This window comes from Pseudoliparis swirei, chromosome 9 (genome assembly GCF_029220125.1).
Source record: "Pseudoliparis swirei isolate HS2019 ecotype Mariana Trench chromosome 9, NWPU_hadal_v1, whole genome shotgun sequence".
Classification (NCBI taxonomy): domain Eukaryota; kingdom Metazoa; phylum Chordata; class Actinopteri; order Perciformes; family Liparidae; genus Pseudoliparis; species Pseudoliparis swirei.
Window position 1 is genome coordinate 7,959,468 of NC_079396.1, and position 20,514 is coordinate 7,979,981.

Consider the following 20,514-nt stretch of genomic DNA (forward strand, 5'->3'; position numbering starts at 1 on the left):
CTCTCTGCAAAATATACCAGCTCACATGTGAAACATTTATTTTTTAAGCCGCATACACACAGTTGTTTCACAGTGATTTGATTCCATTCCACCGCTGTTATTTCTCAGGCAAACCACCATCCATCCCTGCCAAAGTTACCACATATAGTACTTTCACATTTAATGTTCAGCAGCTTGTATGTTCTGCTGAGCAATCTTCTGAATGAAAGATGCCTTCGAATCGAGCTGGATAATAAACCTCCCCTTCAGTTAGTTTTCCAAAGTCTTGTGGTGGTATCGAGGGGCTCAGCAGTGCATTATTGTTTTCTGCTGTTTATAATGTCTATAAACTTGACTTGCTCTGGTCAACTATGTGCGGCATCACATTGAAATTACTTTGAAATCATGGACAGGGATCTCCTTGAGGAAAAGATTGGACTGAGCTCCGGTTTAAGAAACAGGATATCACAGCAAAACAGTAAACCATGAATTAAAAAGAAATGAGAGTATTGGGGGCTGTATTTTGTGAGAAATGAGACATTCTTTCCTCACTGCATCTTACAAGCCTCTACTGTCTGAAAAAGTAAAGATGTAATAGAATATTCACAGTATCTTGAACAGGCTTTTATCTAATAGCCTGTACAGGATAACACCTAGAAAGAACTGAGGAAACTTGATTATTTTTTTCGATAAATATGCTTTTTAACTAATTGATGTCAATCCACCCTTTGATGAATAGGAGAGGATTATTCGAAAATGCTATTTTGCTTTTTGGCACTGTTAATACTAATCTGAATTATTGAATTGGACTGTCCTGTCCAGGTTCCTTCAAACCTCAGAGCAAACAGCACTTAGCAGCTAAAGTATGTGCCGATAAGTATTAGGCTATGTCTGCCTCTCGAAGGTTAGCTACTCCGCCTCACCCAAAGCAACACACACACATCATGTTGTTACAATGAGAGAGGGGGACGAGGCCCACCCCCCCCCCCCCCTTTGAGAAAGGAGCAGAAGAGCAGATCCGAGGTAAGGACCACGTCATGGAATGTGGGTGCTTGAAGGGCCGGACTTGTTTTGGGAAAGGCAGAGTCGTTTTGGGTTTTGACATGTGCTGACCGAAAAGGACTCCCGCTGTAATTGCAATCGCATCGAGCTTGTATTTTACGTGTGATAAGAGAATAAATCCTCCCGTTGGAAAGGAGAGAACGAGAGAAGGTCATTGGCTGAATTATTACTTTACCAGACATCCAATTTTGTAAAACACTAACTGAAAACTTGTACTTATTGCTGATTAGTCGACATTCATCTTTTCACGGGTTTATTACAGAAACGTAGCTACGGGTCGCGTTGTGTGTGTACTGAGGTCATTTTGTTTTTTCTCCTGCTTCCCTGGACACATATATGATCAGTCCTGTGATAGTGTGGTTATCTTCAGAGTTACTGCATGTTTACTTGACTCCGCCTTGGTCTGAAACAGCTGAACAAATGCTGGATCGATCTAGTATCCTATTAAAACCCACAATGTTCTCCATTACAATAATAATAAAATATAAAGATGTTCTTAATTTTGAAAAAACAACTTTCTTTACCAATGATAAATATCGTTATACTTGAACGTTGAACTATAGCATTTAACACACAAAAAGATTTCTTCAGAGTTCAGACATGGTCTCTTTCTGCAATATACTGTAACCCTTTGTCTGCAGTTTAAGGGCAACTTCCTGGTGTCACCAGGTGATGAGTAACATGTGAAGGCAGCTTTAGTTCTGGTCTCTTTGAGGTTACATCTCATTTGGGAAGGAGCAGGCTAATATCAGGTCCGACCTGCCCCTGAACTGGGATGCAATTCATATTTTTCAATTCACTGGAACATGATTTATGGGCCCTCTCTGTCATTTCGGTTGTGAACGTCTACTCTACAGCTTTTATGGTGGAAAAAAAACATCTATTTGAAGACACATGCTCAATAAGCTTTGTATGCCTCATTTTCCTAACTGTTAACTTTCTTGTGGCAGTTAAAGGTTCTCCTTGCAATGAAAGAAAATTATGAAGGTCATGGTGGTTATTGGGTGTTCTATTGGAAAACTCTAGAAGCCATTGGCTTATTTTAGAGGTCTTAAGTAATGTCTCAAGCTTTGATGTTTTGCACAAAAGCAAAGGGAATAACTGGAATAAAACAGCTAAATCACCACCAAGAGAGAGGGCGCAGCTGGCCTGTATGGATGGGGCTGATTAGATAGTTTACAAGATCTTAAGATGTGGTGACAGTGTGGTTTTTCAAACCCTCTCGCCTCCTGTGCAGCAGTGTTTGTCATTGCTGGCCACATTCAAGGGTTTAAAAAGCCACAGCTGTTGGCCTGACATCCATTGTGGAATAAAACAGGAAAAATCAGGTCTACTCATTATTTAAATCTCCTCTCCAGTGTGACCACTATCAATTTAAATAGTTGCAAACACATTTCTTAAATGCATCAATGGTTTATGGGGCAAAACAACAACAGCAGTTTTCAGCTAACTCGAACAGAAACAACTGTGTGACATTTGTTTGTACTTTTGCAAACAGGAAACTTATTTTAATTAAGAATGGTGATCAGTGATCAGACACACGTTTGTAAGACAATACAGCGTCATGTCATAAGATGTAGGGACAAGTATACCGTTATGATTCTTAACATTTTAAATTCTGAGAAATTGTATGTTGCCACAGAGATATTTAATCACCAAGCATTGAATTTTAGCACAAGACTGCAATGTGATGTGCCATATCATTAGTGATACGATTAGTTTTAAGAGAGACTGCTGTTTCGTACGCTATCAACACTTTGCACTCTAGGTTTTTCTGATGTTCAGATGAAATACTGACAAGCAATCATATTTCATGTTTTTTTTAATACAGTTCATGTGTTGACTGTTTATGCCCTCATCAGGAGGTCATAGGTCAGACACGAGGATGCATTGCTTCTTTACATTTTTCATTTCGAAATCACTAATAAGCAACTGCTAATCTTGGGGTAGTTATTTCTTGAGGGACTGTGGTGTTTGCCTCCATCTGTCGGAGAACAGAAACACATGCAGGATGAACCGTGACGGAATGGATAGAGACAAATAAATTCACAGCTAAGATATGCGGGTGTTAAAAGCCGAACCAATTGGACCACCTGCTCCAAGTTCTGTACTAATGGTATATAGGTTGCACAACTGTTCTGCCAAGTCAGTTGTGATGGCCTGGTCAACAATGTATTTACTTAACTACAATGTTGAATCCAGTATGTGTATGACAACAGCAACAGATGCGGCTGTTGAGATGAAGTGAAGGTATTCAACCAAGGCAACAATGCACTTCACTGAGGCAATATGTATGCTTTCTAGCTTCAGCCGAATTAGCGGCCAGGGCTGTTGCATAAAACAAAAGGTTGCTTGAATCTCCAGATTATCACAGTAAATCATCAATAAAGGAAAGTGATGCAACACTTACATTCTAATTTACATCCTTGAAAGGCCTTTTATACCCATGTGTTTGTATGGTCGGAGGGGCAATGTATCAGATCCATGTCAACAATTCGAGTCTGAAAATATGTTTTATTGTGTCAACCCGTTAACAACGGCCAAACATTAGACATACAGCCAAGCCAAATAAAACCTAAATTAAATGAATGATTTAGTTTAATCAAAAGATAATCAAATCACCATCTGTAGATTGAATACACCAATAAACTTGGTTGAAATATTTGTAGATATGTTATTGCAACAGATTTAAAATGAAGTGGCATCTACCTTAATTTTGTGAAATACCCAATCACATTCCTACAATTGTACATTATGTTTCTTTCAGCAGACTGTGCATTGATATCTTTTACAGTTATGTAGAGGCTGAGAAAAAGGGCCAAGAGATGGATGATAACTACATTGACTTATTTGGTTTCTTCTGATTCTCCTTTTGCGTAAAATAAAAGGTTGTTTTAATCTCCTGACTATCACAGTAAATCATCAATACAGAGAAGAGAAGTGATGCAACACTTACTGTATCATACCAGGCGGTTTTACATTACATTTTTAGGCCATCATTTATTTAACCTTAAACAATTGGGAAAAAGGGGCGAGAAAAACATTTGGCTCTTACACAATCTGTTTGGCATTTCAGGTACCGCACTATGTTGGTTTAAATCCTATTTATCAGATCTATCTCAATTTGTATTTGTAAATGATGAAGCCTCGATGACCACCAACGTTAATCACGGTGTTCCACAAGGTTTTGTGCTTGGACTAATTTGATTTAACTCACTAAATGCTTGTAGTTCCTAGACTCTTAAAAAGTAGGATGGGAGCTAGAGCCTTCAGGAATGTGAAAATAGCGAAGCCGCGGACCACAGTCGTGTGCCTCCTAAGGGCCAGAACGGGCGACGTTGAGTCTTGTTTAAAACTGCTGGCTAAGGATAAGCGGAGATACAGTAAGATTGTAATACAAGCTGGTGGTAATGACTCCCGACTACGCCGGTCGGAGGTCACTAAAATGAATGTGGAATCGGTGTGTGCTTATGCCAAGACATTGTCGGACACCGTAGTTTTCTCTGGTCCTCTCCCCAATTTGCTTAATGATGAATTGTATAGCCGCATGACATCATTCAACCGCTGGCTGTCGAGGTGGTGCCCAGCGAACAATGTGGGCTACGTAGATAACTGGAAGACTTTCTGGGGAAAGCCTGATCTGATGAGGAGAGACGGCATTCATCCCACTTTGGATGGAGCGCGTCTCATTTCTGCGAACATGACCAAGTTGATCACCGGACTTAATCCATGACAACCCAGGGTTCAGATCAGGAACCGGGAGCAGAGTTGTAGTTTAACACCCTTCTCTGCTCTTCCATTCGAGCAGTTACCCACCTACAACTCTAGAGTAGAGACTGTGTCTGTCCCATGGCCACTTCAATTAAATAAATCAAAAGTAAGCAGAAAGGGAGTCGTACAGAATAACCTCATAAAAGTTAACACCATTATTTCAGCAGTGCAACAAAACAGGACTAATACATGTGGTCTCCTAAATATTAGATCTCTGTCATCTAAAGCTGTGTTAGTAAATGATTTAATATCAGATAATCACATTGATTTATGTTGTCTAACTGAAACCTGGACATCAGCCTAAATTTATCGACTCCTCCAAGTCATATTAATACTCACATTCCACGAGGCACCAGCCGAGGAGGTGGAGTAGCAGCCATATTTGACTCAAGCCTATTAATAAATCCTAAACCTAAATTAAACAACAACTCATTTGAAAGCCTTGTTCTTAGTCTTTCACACCCAACCTGGAAAACACTACAGCCAATTCTATCTGTGATTCTGTACCGGCCACCAGGTCCATATTCAGAGTTTATATCTGAACTTTCAGAATGTATATCAAGTTTAGTTCTTAAAACTGATAAAGTTATTATTGTAGGAGATTTTAACATTCATGTGGATGTTGATAATGATTGCCTTTAGTGCTGCATTCATCTCATTGTTGGACTCGATTGGCTTCTGTCAGAGAGTACAGAAACCCACTCACAGCTTTTGCCACACGCTTGATCTTGTTCTTACATATGGCATTGACATTGAGCATTTTAAGGTCTTCCCACAGAACCCTCTTCTGTCAGACCACAACCTTATAACTTTTAAATTTACACTACCGGAGTGTACACCGTTAGTCAAAAGTTTCTACACCAGATGTCTAACTGACGGTGCTGTAGCTAAATTTAAAGAAGCGATTCCTTCTGCATTTGATTCAATACCACGTCTCAATATAACAGAGGACTCCTGGTCTAACTTTAGTCCGTCCCAGATTGATCATCTTGTTGACAGTGCCACAGGCTCACTGAGAATGACACTGGACTCGATAGCCCCTCTGAAGAAGAAGACAGTGAGGAAGAGGAGGTTTGCTTCCTGGTATAACCCTCAGACCCGCAAACTAAAGCAAACATCACGAAAGCTTGAAAGCATATGGCGTTCAACTAATCTGGAAGAATCCTGCTTAGTTTGGCGAGATAGTCTTAAAACATATAAGAAGGCCCTCCGTAATGTCAGAGCAGCCTATTACTCATCAGTTATAAAGAAAAACAAGAACAACCCCAGGTTTCTCTTTAGCACTGTAGCCAGGCTGAGGGTTAGGGTTAGAGTCACAGCTCTATGGAGCTGAGTATTCCTATAGACCTCAGTGGTTATGACTTTATGAACTTCTTTAATGAAAAGATTTTAACTATTAGAGGCAAGATTAATAATCTCTTGCCCCTAACCAGTGCCAATCTGTCCTCAAGTGGAGTGGCCTTGGAGACCGCTGTATGCCCTGGTGTATATTTAGATGGCTTTTCTCCCATCAACCGTGACCAATTATTTTCAACGGTTTCTACTTCTAACACATCTACCTGTCTCTTGGACCCCATCCCGACGAGGCTGCTTAAAGACGTTTTGCCTTTAATTGGCAGCTCTCTATTAGATATTATCAATTTGTCTTTGATAACAGGCCATGGACCACATTCCTTCAAATTAGCTGTAATTAAACCTCTCCTGAAGAAGCCCACTCTGTATCCAGAGGTGTTGGCTAACTACAGACGATCTCTAACCTCCCCTTCCTGTCATGATCTGGAGTTTGTGTCTCGTTTTGTGTCTTATTTTGAAGTCCTTGTGTCATCTGTCTCCCTGTGATTGTCTGCCCTGGTCCTGATTGTTTCCTTCTGTGTGATTGCTGGCCCCGCCCTCATTGTGTCCACCTGTGTCTCGTTCCCCGTTGTCCAATCACCTCCACCTTGCCTGTGTATGTAAACCCTGTTTGTCTCATTCCACAGGGTGGCTTTGTACTGTTTGGTCTGCGTTTTGTCGTTCTGTCTAGTTTGTTGAAATTAAATATTGGTTTTGCAGAAGTTATGTGTGTTATGTGTGAGGTTTTGGGACAGGGATGTCTATGTCTACAGATTGTAGAGCACTCTGAGACAAATTTTTATTGTGAGCAAATGGGCTATAGGCTACACATAAAATAAAAACTTCAGTTATCAAGCTCCCCTTTTATGCAACCAGCTTCCACCTTCAGTCCGGGAGGCAGACACAGTCACCTCATTTAAGAGTATACTTAAGACGTTTCTCTTTGATAGTCAGTGAGTGATTGAGTGATATAGTTAGGGCTGAATAAGGTTTGCCCTGGTCCAGCTTATAGGCTGCTGGGGGACGTTTTAGGATACACTGAGCACCTATCTCCTCTTCTCTCTCTACTTACGGATGAATTTTCATCTCTCCATTGAACATTACTAACTCTGCTTCCTCCCTGGAGTTATTGTGACTTCACGTCTCATTGGGTCCATTGGACCTGGCTGGGTCTGATGCCATGGCCCTGCTGATGTGCCCCGCCCACTCCTCTCTCCCTCCATCTGCCTGATGGATTGTGGAGGTCTGGATCGTGGACTCTGCCTACTACCAACTATTAATACACTCTGTCATACTCATTGAATGTGTTGTAACTCAATGTTTCCTTCTGTACACATGCCATCTATTGCTTCTGTCCATCCGGGGAGAGGGATCCTCCTCTGTTGCTCTCCTGAATGTGTCTTCCTTTTTTTCTCAGTGAAACTGTTTTTTCTATTTCTTTGGAGCTTTTCTTGATCCGATGTGAGGTCCTGGGACAGGGATGTCGTATGTGTACAGATTTTAAAGCCCTTCGAATCAGTCAGTCACTGCGAATTAACATCAATATATTTATTTTAATTTTTCAATACATCTGAAAAACTGCTGTAGACAGAAGCTGTCATCATTAACATTCAAAGAAAACTATTGTATTAAATGATCATTATTTGGCTAGAAACGCTTTTATTTTTGCAAGGCGGAACTCTCCTGTTGAGATTCGCGGGGAAGGATTTTCTTGTCGGACTCGATTGTCACCTACAATCTTTTGAACAGGACTTACACTTGTGAGTGTTTTCTACGTTACATGTAAGCTACGCGGTTCTATTGTATGCCTTTTTCAATAGATATGTAACATGTTTCACATACAATGACCATGTGTCGTGTTAAGGTGTGAGACAATTAGAGACGAGCTGTGTACCAGTTGTGACTCGAAGGCCTGGACGTTAGCTGCGCTGACACCGTTTAACAACATGTCGGTTCACAACGAGCTAAGAGGCTAAAGACGAGAGGACGTCAATTTCCTCGTTTCCCGTTCGTTTCTTTATTATGCGACGTAATCACTGTCCATGGACGTCTGATCAACCTGCACAGGCGTTGTTTGTTTAAAGTCGCGAGAATGTAATGCTATGTAAGCTAGCTCTAAGTTAGTTAATTGTACAAGCTAAGCAAAAGCCAAGCAACCTACGTCATGTTGGGTCCAAATAACAGCTGCTGTTACGAATATATACCCTTGGCCATGATTACATTAATAGTAGGATGGTTACATTGTTTGCTTGAGTTACAGTCTTCATTTAAACACAGCTAAGGCGAGGGTTGAGATATAGATGGGATAAACAAAAGGCATGTCAAATATTGCACTAAAGCATGTACTTGTTAAATCTATTTAGCTCCTAGTCCTCACTACCAGTCCCACACATTTTTTCCCGCTGTATATTGTTTCCACTTTCCACAACACTTCCCTTGCTTCATGCGGGAGAGTCTTTGAATACAAGTAAAGGTCTGTATGGGGCTGGGAACGTTTTAAAGATATGATACAAACTGAAAGGTAATACCCATATGTGCCATACAAATTAGCGTGGCAGCACTCCCCTTTTATATGTCAGACCATTGTTGGCTATGTTGAAAATCAGTCAGCAGGACTACTTATTTACTAACTAATGAGTACCAATAGAAATCTCTCTGGACCATTCCAGTAATGAAAACTGTTCAGATCTGACTATATTTTATTGAGGTAAAGTCCATATTTTAGCACTTATAAATTCATTGAGTAAAATGAGTTGACATAGTTTTGTATTCCCTTAAACAAAAGTATGAAAAATAACCTTGTATCAGCCTTACAATATCAGATTGGTTAGTAATAATGATACCCATCCCCAGTCAGCCATGGTACTTGCTAAAACCCTTTTGACACTCTAATTGAACTCTTAAATTAAATATGGACTTTAAAGAGTCTCTAACATCCTTTCTTTCTTCATCAGCAGGTGGAGGGATGAGTCTCTCCCCTGGTGTTGGTACAGAAGTGCCAGAAACGGCTAACGGAGTTGTGACACCCGTCTCTACAGAGAATGGCCCTCACGTTCCGGTCTCGGTAAAATATGGGGGCAGCAGAGTGCCCTGTCCTGGGCAGGCATCGGAGGACAGCGGCCTTGGACACACAGAGAACCATGTACATATGGAAAACAGAGACTTGCACACAGAGAGGTACAATAATGGTAGAACATCTACTAGTTTATCGCTGCACACCTCTCATGTGACGGACGCCTCGCTCCCTGCTGCCTCCTGTACAAGAGACTCAGAAGACTGGGAATCAGGCTCCACAGACATTCACGAGGCCTCTCACAATGCTGAGCCCCCTGATGCAGTTCTGTTGTGGGACCCAGCACAGCAAGCACACTCCAAAGAGTCATCTCAGCGAGGAGGCCCTGCCACTGCAGACAGACAGCAGACAGAGACTTTAGATGGAGACAATGACAGTCGAGACGAGGAGGAAGATGGAGCGAAGGAGAAACAGGATGAGGAGGACGATGAGAAAAATGAAAAAAAGTGGATAAATCAGCGTGCAGGAGGGAGAACAGAGGTAGCGGTGAGTGGCGCTGTAGGATTATAGTCATTTTTAGTAGATTATGTGTACTACAGAAAGGGCATCATAGGATTAAGAGTGAATAACAGATTTAATTTGCACAGTCTGAACTGAGTTCAATGCAAGTAAATGTTGTGGAGCCATCTTGACTGAACTGCTTGCTTTTCAATAGACTCAATGCTGAGACTTCGGTGTACTTCAAATGAACTACAACCCATTTACCAACTACGTTTAACAACCAAGTTGGTCATCATTGTTTCCAATTGGCTACATTTGAGGAAGAGATAAGAAATGCATCAGTTAGAAGAGAGGGCTTAAGAACATGAAGAAAAATGTGTAGCTCTTGGGCTGGTTTCATAATGATTTCTTATTCACTTCCTCTTCTATTCCATTCTCTGTTCACCTTTCCTTTTAGTCTGCACGACACTACTCCTCTTCAGCCCCTGGTCCCAGCACCTCGTCCTCTTCCTCTACTCCACCTCTTCTTCCTTCAGACAATATCCCCTGCCCTCCCCACGTCATGGCCCAGGTCTGGGTGCGCAACGTCAGGGGGATGCAGGACAGCAAGAGTCTGGATGAAATCAGCCAAACTTGTGGAGGTAGGTATCTATCATACGGGTTTGATTTTGTGTTTACTGCAGTTAAGCGCGTTCCCCATCTCTTTACTTGTATTCTATTTATAAGCACGGAAAAACCAAATAGTTTTAGTAAAGCAATAAATATAGTGGAGATTGTAACTACATTAAGTCGGACTTCCATCTCTTGATAAGTCAGTAATTACTGGGAATATTTTACAACTTTATTCATCTGCTTTTGGTGTATTCACCACAGGTGGTTCAGGGGCACGTGTAGGGGGCAGAGGTGGCCAGTCAGAGGGCCGGAGGGCGACAATCTCCTCAGCTCTGGAGCTAGATGGGACAGTCAGCCAGGAGGGTGACCTGACTCACTTCATCACCAAGAACCTGGAGCAGAAAATCAAAATGAGCTCCAAGCCCAGTCTGGACTGCAGTGACTGTGAGTATGGAGCTGAAAGAACCGTCACAAGGTTATTTTTAAGCTGATTAAGGGAGTTTTCTCCATTATTGGAATTCATAATGCGCGTGCTTTGAGTGTACATGTATGCATGCATACGCTCACTGCTCTCATATTGCGGTTACAGCTGATTTGGAAGCGTCTGCAAAAGTGTGACTACATTTCATATCCAGTATATATGTGTTTATTTATTGGTGTGCTTTATGTTGTGTTGAATTTGACTTGCAGAAGAAGTACTTGCATACAGTATAGTATAGTATATTTAGAGGCAACCCAGTACCCCCAAAGTTGTCTTTGCATTGTATGGGGGGATATATTGAATAGTGACCCAAGACTATGTTTCATAAATACCTTTTGTCATCAGCCCCGTATCAGATAGACCTTTCTCGAAATTCCAGTGTTCATTTGACGTTTTCTTACGTAGTAGTCACTCTTCTCTTCGCCGCTCTGGCCGTATTCAGCGCATTTCTTGGTCCAATGCCAACATGTTTACCTGCCAACTGGGCTGGTAGAGGATATGCGTACCACAGTGTTACTTTATAACTGTGACAAATTTGAGGACCAGGAGGTCCAAACTGACAAACTGTTGTTTTTTTTTCCTCTGCACGGGGATGTGTCAGAAAATGGAGTTTCAGCAGGCTATTTGCATTTTTAGGAGCAGTAGTGCTGGGGCAGGTTGTCAAACTTGAAGTCTGAATTCACATCCAGCTTTTACCCCCCAGAGCCTAATAGGCCCAGTCAGCCACCACCCATCATTTCTGCACAACGTTGGTCATGTCTAACTCATAATAACTAAAGGAAAATTGTTGCACTATCTTAAGCAAATCAATTGCTGTATCTGACGTCTCATCATCTACAGCAAATCATCTGCCAGCTTGCAGTTTTTCAGAATGCAGCAGCTTTGTGATGTTACATTGCTCTGTGAAATTTTTACTTTATATATTGATTTGAGACTGATATAGAGACTGTCTCCTTTTGTAGTAATTCATCCTATTTCTATTCATTTATATGTATATATTTTTTATATTTAATAACTTGCGTTCTTGATTTATTCAGTGCAGTGTTTCCCATTGATTACCTAGACTGGCGGGCAGCCGTGATTTATTTTATTACCAATATCCTAATTAACCAAGAATATGTTTTACACTCCTCAACGGGAGGCCGGCTGGCCTTCTCCACGCGCTTTCTTTCTCCAGTGCTGCACAGCGACCAGCTCTAATTGGCCTCGGGAAAATAAAAGGTGGCTCACGACTCCTACCGTGTCAGATGTACAGCACCTGTACAGCATTTGATGTGCTGGCTGATGAGATTCAAGAACGATGACTGTGAAACTGATGAGACTGCGGTATCAATTCAATAAAGTGTTCCACTGTGAGCTTTGTTTGAAGAACAGTGAACCTTCGCAGATGCGATGCTCACATCTTTGTTGCGGGCAAGATCTAAGGTGTCTTATTCAGAGAGAGAAGTCGGCTTATTAGTTAGACTGGTTGTAAACTTTAATTATGACGGTTGAAAAATGGGGTTTTGTGGTGAGTGCTAACTTAATATAACCAATTCGTTCAATACGATTGAATAGTCAATATAGGATATACATTGTTTGTATTCACCATTTTGCTATCTGCTCAGTCATCTGCTTCAGATGAGGGATGGACCAGAACAAACGATAACGTCAGCAAAAAAATAAATCATCCAAACTTTGTAATATAATATACACTCGACTTCACAGGAATAGAAACGGGATGATTATCAAAATACTCACAGGCGCAGCTATTTGAGAAATAAAATCATCTGTATGAAATCAGCAGGTTGACAAAGTCAAGCCTATCCATCAGTAGCCATCTATTTTGTCAAATATTCTAAGAGGAAAAGAGGCTGAACCGCTGCCCTTCATCCAGAGGAAAAACCCATCTGTATTCGAGTGTGCTGAACTGGCCATTCAATTTAAACGGGGGAACGCAGTCGATATACCCTCGCTGGCAGCTCATTTCCTCTACCTGCTGATTCAATTAGGATAGATGACTCGGGCTTAGTTTAGACTGGAGGGGCTTATAACTGAAGTCCTGCTGCAGCCTGACAGGAATCAGTTTCAGAGACCGGAACCTGCTTTTTTCTTTTACTTAATTACTCAGAGCTTGTGTGTTTTTTTTAAATTAAGTGCTATAATTTGTTTAAATCTGTGCTGACTTTTTGTAAGAGCAGCTGTTCCTTCAAATGGGATTAATTCTTTATTCGCTCTGGCGTGCAATTTGTGTGGCATTTTGTTTATTTTTCACTTGAAAATGCGATTTCTTTGAGGTCGTCACTGTTGGCTTGTGCTTGCACACAGGCTATGCCTGTTTGCATCACCCTCTGCCTTTCTCTGACTCTGTGTGTTTGCCCTGAAAGAAAAGAAATCCAAATTATTTTTTACAATCAATGAATCATTTATCAAGCGGAAAAGTTAACATTAGCTGGCTCCAGCTTTTCAAATGTGAGGATTTGCCGCTTTAATCTGTTCTAACTCTTTATAGATTTGGTGTTCGAACAAAACAGCCCGTTTTGTGTTCTGGGAATTATTTATCGAAAAATCTGTTGAAAAAACGTTAGTTGCAGCCTTACTTGTCAGGTATATTATCCATTACATTTTCTAATTATTTCTTCCTAGCCGACTGTTCAGGTCCCATCTACCGCAGCCGAGGTTTGTCTCGGAGACCAGCCGACATCCCGCCCATTGATCCAGCTGTCCTATTGGATCTTCAGAGACACACCCAGGAAGTAGCCCACAGTGTAGAGATGATGATGCGGAGCCTCAATGGAACTATCCAAAATGTGAGTCTGAGAGTCTGTTTTTTTCTGATGCATCGTGTTTTTAGCTTCATGATTCTGTTTTATCCTCTGGTATCGTCTCTCACACTCACAGACTGTATATTTCTCACACAAATCTATTTTTGTGATTGATTGATCTCTCCGTCCATGATTTATCCAGATGACAGCTCTGAGTGTGGGCTACATCCAGACCTACAGAGACTCTGTTGACAGCTTGGGAGAGTCTGTGGACATGAGTATAAAGGTGACGCTGTGTGTCAATGTTATTGCATTTTTTGGTGGCCAGAGCTTATCAGTTTTTTTATAAAAAATATAAAAAAACGACAATGTTGTTGTTCTTTCAATGTTCCCATCATTTTACTCGCATGTTTATATTAATGCATCCATTTTTTTAATTGTCTGTCTTTATTGTACGTTTGCTCCCATAGGGCATGTACACACTGATGGCTCGCTGTGAGGAGTTGGACCGTTCCATGCAGCCCATACACAACCTGGCGGCCCAGATCCGTGACATTAAACGCACCCTGGACGCTCTGGAGGCGATCTGCAAATAGCCCCACCTGTCCGATTTAAAGACACGCCCCCAGCTGTAAAGACCCAACATCAAGCGCATCCTGAACAAGGCTGTCTGCAAGTAGACTCACCTTTCTGCAGGTAGCACACACACTGCAGCTAAGATTAAGTGCACCTCTCCGGGAACCATTGCTACTCGGCATGCTGGATGATTGGCTTTCATAGTCCTGCCTCTTGTTCATCATTCGAAGATGACCGTTTGTTCAGTGATATTCCAACTGAATTTTTATTGATTAAGCTCTCAGGGTTGAGCTTTCTCTTATTTATTTATTTTTAAAGTCACCCTGACTTCCTCTAATGAAGTTGTAGTGAAACTTAATTCCACAAATTAACCTGTTTTGGAGACACTCGGTCAAGTGCCCTGAACACACACACACATGCACACATATACAAACATATCCTTGAAAATGTGTTTACAGTCTGAGGAATATTGTGTCATTATCCATCCAGCCCGCTTTGTTCAGATTGCACTAACCTTTCTGCCACACATGGGGGCGATGTCACTCTCTCTCTTTCGCTCTCGCTCGCTTTTGCTCTCGCTCTCTCTCTCACTTTGCTCCGCCCTGCTTATGAAGAGGCCAGTATGAACTGCTCAGAAAATAGTGACTTTTGCACAGGACTGGAAAGTCTATTTTTTAATCTTATGCAACAAAGATCAGATTCCTTTTCACTGCAGACTTGATGAGGAGAGACGAGCATCATTTCTTTCTCCGTCGGTCTTATTTTAATGTTTATTTATTCGGCTTCCTCAGCACGTTTGCTTTTTCAACGATACTGCAACTGCTACTCTGTGTCACTGGGAATTTACCAATATAGCCAGAATGTTTTCCACTGAACTTAACTGGAGCATTTGGAGGTTAAGCTCAAACGCTGCTTGAGGGTGGTTGTCAAAGGTCATGAAACTGTTTCACTTTTTCCACTCAGATTCTGTCATGTTGTTTATCAATTTAAAATGTGCACACTTTATAAATCATAGTTCTGCTTCTGCAACTGAAAGCCACTCGCAGACAGGTGTCCTACAACCTCACCTTTTTTGCAATTAAAGATGTTTTCGTGCACATAACTTATTGTATATCAGAACAGTTTCAATTCCACTCAATATTTCAAAGGTTTTGTCCTTATTTTACTTATAAATGTCATCAAAAGTAGAAACTTTTGATAAATTCAGCCAACTTGAAGACCTTCATGAAATCGTATTGAAATTCCATGCATGCAAGTAGCCAACACACTGCTTTCAGTTATTCCTTCTGTGTGAAATTCAAACAATTCTGGTTTGCTTCCGTGTGTGCTGACTCATCACAAAGAAGCAACAGCTACATTTGTGTGCAGCATGTCTTCGCTTTTGTTTTCTTCAACATTGAAAGGATTGGGCAACTTGTTTCAGCAAAAATAGTTTCGTCATCACTGGAGTCTGAGATTTGTGTCACATTGAATTAAAGTGAGTATTAATTTACTGAGAGAAAAGCCACTGAGCAACTGCAGTGTCGCTTGGCTGTTACTTTACCGACTTAAAGCCATTTGCTGTCATGGAGCTTTTTACTTGAATACATGGAGACACTGGTACGTCTGTCATTGCACTGGTGGGTGGCCTTGTCGTAGATCATTGTACTATTACTTTTACATATACCTATTACTGATGGCAGCAAACATGTAGTTTGGTGAATTTTGGGATATTCATCTGCAAACTTTAAGAAAGCAATACTGGAAGCAAAGTCGGTCTAAATTTTAGCCTTGGTTCTGCATTGTTAAGTGTTTTAATGTGTTTTCACCTCCTTAGAAACGGTTAATGGCTTCACAAGAAGCCGCTCTTGCATTTTGTGTCAAATCTGCTCTTTGTCTCACTGTCACCTTCTTCAGACTTGTTGGCAAAGAGAAAGCGCTGCATCTTTTACAAAGCAAACATTAAAGAATGGAAAGAGTCTGCTTCCCTTGAAGATACTGAAATATACTCCAACATGTCTGTGGTTGTAAGGATGTTAATGCTCTTTCACAGATGAAGGTAAATGTCCAGAGAGGAGACATTTGGTAGTCTTAGTAGATTTACAAGGTGAGAATGGATCCGTGAGATGGGAGATATGGAAAATCTCCTTGTTCATAATGTAAATGTGCAATTAATTAATTTTCTGTTGTACAATCAGATGATGCATCTGTGTAGATATGATCTCTTTCTGTAACTAAAAAAACAATTTAGATACCCTTTGTCTTGAGTGTATATTTTAATGAAAAATAATAAATACATTTACATGAGCTGCAAAAACAACCGTTTCCATCTTCTTTCTTTTTCTTTAAGTGTACTGCCTCAACGAGCACTGAAATCCTTCAGTGCCCAAAACTGGATCTGAAAGTAGCATATATAAACAACTCTGACTTACAAAAAAACATATCCAGGTTTCCTATTGTATACTGAAGTGCTATTTATAATTTTTTTTTAAAAGGGCCATATTTAATTTTGCTGGGCTTTGCCAAAACTTATGCAGGGGATACTCTAGTGCCTAACTAACTATTTTAAAATGTATAAAAATGAAATGCTCTGTAAGGCAGATGAAATGACCAGTTCAGCCAATTTACAAATAAACAAAAGGTCTCCTGACCTTTCGACTATCTAGCAATGCAGATAGTTTTGGTTTCATTGTAAGGATTTAATATATTGGTCTCTGACATTTCTGCTGCCAAACCAATTCAATGAAAGTGAATTAGAATTAAATGTTTTGGCTTAACCAGTCTTTTAACCCAAAACGTATACTTAATGGAAAGTGAAACTAATGGGCAAATTAGGCCTTTAAAATTATGACATCATTACACAAAGGACTTAGCTGTGCAAAGAAAATACAAACGGTAAAAAGGTTATAATATATCTGTGGTGTTGGTGTAACGCCTGTCTGGCTGACTTGATATGAGAATAAGTCTTATCTAGTACGTCCTGTCTCTTTTCTGCTGAATGTTTCAATACAGCCTGTAGAACCGGGAAAGAAAGTGACAAGTGTTAGTACCACGACTGTCTCTTGGCACATTCAGTGATAGGTTTGAAGTTCCAGCTGTGAACATTGTTTTAAAAAAAATTTTTATTACAAAGCAGCATACCTGCAGCTAGCAAGGATTCATATTCTTACTCAAGGGCACTCCAGAAGGGCTCATATTGCATCTATAGCCCAGACCGTTCAGGTGAAGGATGGTTTGTTGAGAATTTAAGGTTCCAGGCAAAGACTTCTGGCCACCAGCAACAGCAGAAAAGTGAAGTTTGTGGCACTCAACGAATTTGTTCCACTGTCTGTAGTTGCTTCCAGTGAAGGCGTTGGGTTTCCGCTTTCAGGTAAACTGCTTCCTCTTAACTCAATCACAGAGGCAACTTTTGTTGTAGAAGTTGTTGTCGTCCCCAGCACATCTCCAGCATTTTCTTTTGATGTAGATACCCCATCTTTGGGGGACTGCTGGTCTGACGTCCCATCTGCAGTCTCGTACCACTGGCATTGGAAGTCCTTCTTCCAGACCTCAGCCGGGTCGGGTTCAGCTGATTTAATTCAATTCAATTCAATTCAGTTTATTTGTATAGCCCAATTTCACAAATTTGTCTCGGAGTGCTTTACAATCTGTACACATAGACATCCCTGCCCCAAAACCTCACATCGGACCAGGAAAAACTCCCAAATAACCCTTCAGGGGGGAAAAAAAGGGAAGAAACCTGCAGGAGAGCAACAGAGGAGGATCCCTCTCCTAGGATGGACAGATGCAATAGATGTAATGTGTACAGAAGGACAGATTTAGAGTTAAAATACATTCAATGAATATGACAGAGTGTATGAATAGTTCATAGTAGGCATATTCCACGATGGAGACCTCCACGATCTATCAGGCAGATGGCGGTGGGGAGGAGGAGTGGGCGGAGTCTCAACAGTGGGCGGAGTCTCAACAGGGCAGTGGCGTAGTCATGAGCAGGAATTCCACGACCCAGACGATCCATCAGGCAGATAGGATCTATGCTGCCTCATAGGGTCCGATGACCCCATGAGACGAAAGTCAAAAGGACTTCCGGGAGAAAGCAGAGTTAGTAACGTGTGATTGAGAGATGAAAATTCATCCTTAAGGAGAGAAAAAGAGGAGATAGGTACTCAGTGCATCCTAAACGTCCCCGGCAGCTATAAGCCTATAGCAGCATATCAAGGGGCTGGACCAGGGCAAACCTGATTCAGCCCTAACTATAAGCTCTGTCAAAGAGGAAGGTCTTAAGTCTACTCTAAACGAGGTGACTGTGTCTGCCTCCCGGACTGAAATTGGAAGCTGGTTCCATAAAAGAGGAGCTTGATAACCAAAGGCTCTGGCTCCCATTCTACTTTTTAAGACTCTAGGAACTACAAGTAGTCCCGCATTTAGTGAGCGAGTCTCTAGTGGGGCAATATGGTACGACAAGCTCCTTAAGATATGATGGAGCATCACCAATCAAGGCTTTGTAGGTTAAGAGAAGAATTTTAAAAGTGATTCTTGATTTTACTGGGAGCCAGTGCAGAGCAGCTAGTGCAGGAGTGATGTGATCTCTTTCTTAGTTTTAGTGAGAACACGAGCTGCAGCATTCTGGATCAAACCCAAATTCCTAAGAGATTTATTAGAGCAGCCTGCTAATAAGGAGTTGCAGTAATCCAGTCTCAAGTAACGAACGTGAACCAATTTTTCTGCATCTTTTGAGACAAGATGTGCCTGATTTTTGAAATATTACGTAGATGAAAGAATGCAGTCCTTGAGATTTGCTTTACGTGGGAGTTAAAGGACAAGTCCCGATCAAAGATAACGCCAAGATTCTTTACAGTGGTGTTGGATGCCAGGGCAATGCCGCTCACAGAATCCACATCACCAGATAATTGATCTCTGAGGTGCTCAGGGCCGATTAAAATTACTTCGGTTTTGTCTGAGTTTAACATCAAGAAGTTGCAGGTCATCCATGTTTTTATGTCTTTAAGACATGCTTGAATTTTACAGAGTTGGTTGCTCTCCTCTGGTTTTATCGATAAATATAATTGAGTGTCATCTGCATAACAATGAAAGTTTATGGAGTGTTTCCTGATAATATTGCCCAAAGGAAGCATGTATAAGGTAAATAAAATTGGTCCAAGCACAGAACCTTGTGGAACTCCGTGATTAACGTTGGTGGTTATCGAGGCGTCATCGTTTACAAATACAAACTGAGATCGATCTGATAAATAGGATTTAAACCAAATTAGTGCCGTGCCTGAAATGCCAATCGACTGCTCCAGTCTCTGTAACAGGATGTCATGGTCAATGGTGTCGAATGCAGCACTAAGGTCTAATAAGACCAGGACAGAGAGGAGTCCTTTATCTGCTGCCATTAAGAGGTCATTTGTAATTTTCACCAGTGCCGTCTCGGTGCTGTGGTGTTTTCTAAATCCTGATTGAAATTTCTCAAATAAACTATTATGATGTAGAAAGTCGCACAACTGATTTGCGACCACTTTCTCAAGGATCTTGGAGAGGAAGGAGGTTAGAGATCGGTCTGTAGTTAGCCAACACCTCTGGATCCAGAGTGGGCTTCTTCAGGAGAGGTTTAATAACAGCCACTTTGAAGGAGTGTGGTACGTGGCCTGTTAGCAGAGACACATTGATAATATCTAATAGAGAGCCGCCAATTAAAGGCAAAACGTCTTTAAGCAGCCTCGTCGGGATGGGGTCCAAGAGACAGGTAGACGTGTTCAAGTAGAAACCGTTGAAAATAATTGGTCACGGTTGATAGGAGAAAATCCTCCAAATATACACCAGGGCATACAGCGGTTTCCAAGGCCATTCCACTTGAGGACAGATTGGCACTGGTTATGGGCAAGAGATTATTAATCTTGTCCTAATAGTTAAAATCTTTTCATTAAAGAAGTTCATAAAGTCATTACCACTAAGGTTTATAGGAATGCTCGGCTCCACAGAGCTGTGACTCTCTGTCAGCCTGGCTACAGTGCTGAAGAGAAACCTGGGGTTGTGTTTATTTTTCTATTATTGATGAGTAATAGGCTGCTCTGGCATTACGGAGGGCCTTCTTATATGTTTTAAGACTATCTCGCCAAACTAAGCGGGATTCTTCGAGATTAGTTGAACGCCATATGCGTTCAAGCTTTGTGACGCTTGCTTCAGTTTGCGGGTCTGAGGGTTATACCAGGAGCAAACCTCCTCTTCCTCACTGTCTTCTTCTTCAGAGGGCTATCGAGTCCAGTGTCATTCTCAGAGAGCCTATGGCACTGTCAACAAGATGATCAATCTGGGACGGACTAAAGTTAGACCAGGAGTCCTCTGTTATATTGAGACGTGGTATCGAATCAAATACAGAAGGAATCGCTTCTTTAAATTTAGCTACAGCACTATCAGTTAGACATCTAGTGTAGAAACTTTTGACTAACGGAGTACACTCCGGT

At 41.2% G+C, this 20,514-nt stretch overlaps 1 protein-coding gene across 4 annotated transcripts; it reads left to right on the forward strand.

Annotated features, from left to right (window-relative positions):
* The first annotated feature begins 7,795 nt into the window (after positions 1–7,795).
* On the forward strand, positions 7,796–16,370 carry borcs6 (BLOC-1 related complex subunit 6). 4 transcript variants are annotated; one of them, XM_056422603.1, is made up of 7 exons: positions 7,797–7,926; positions 9,099–9,703; positions 10,116–10,299; positions 10,532–10,714; positions 13,377–13,540; positions 13,698–13,781; positions 13,966–16,370. In XM_056422603.1, the coding sequence occupies exons 2-7, from the start codon at positions 9,110–9,112 to the stop codon at positions 14,089–14,091; spliced, it is 1,335 nt and encodes a 444-aa protein (XP_056278578.1). In that variant the 5' UTR covers positions 7,797–7,926; positions 9,099–9,109; the 3' UTR covers positions 14,092–16,370. The 4 variants fall into 4 exon arrangements, with proteins under 4 accessions (XP_056278577.1, XP_056278578.1, XP_056278579.1 ...); XM_056422604.1 differs by having other exon boundaries at positions 7,797–7,904; XM_056422602.1 differs by having other exon boundaries at positions 7,796–9,697.
* Positions 16,371–20,514: the final 4,144 nt, after the last annotated feature.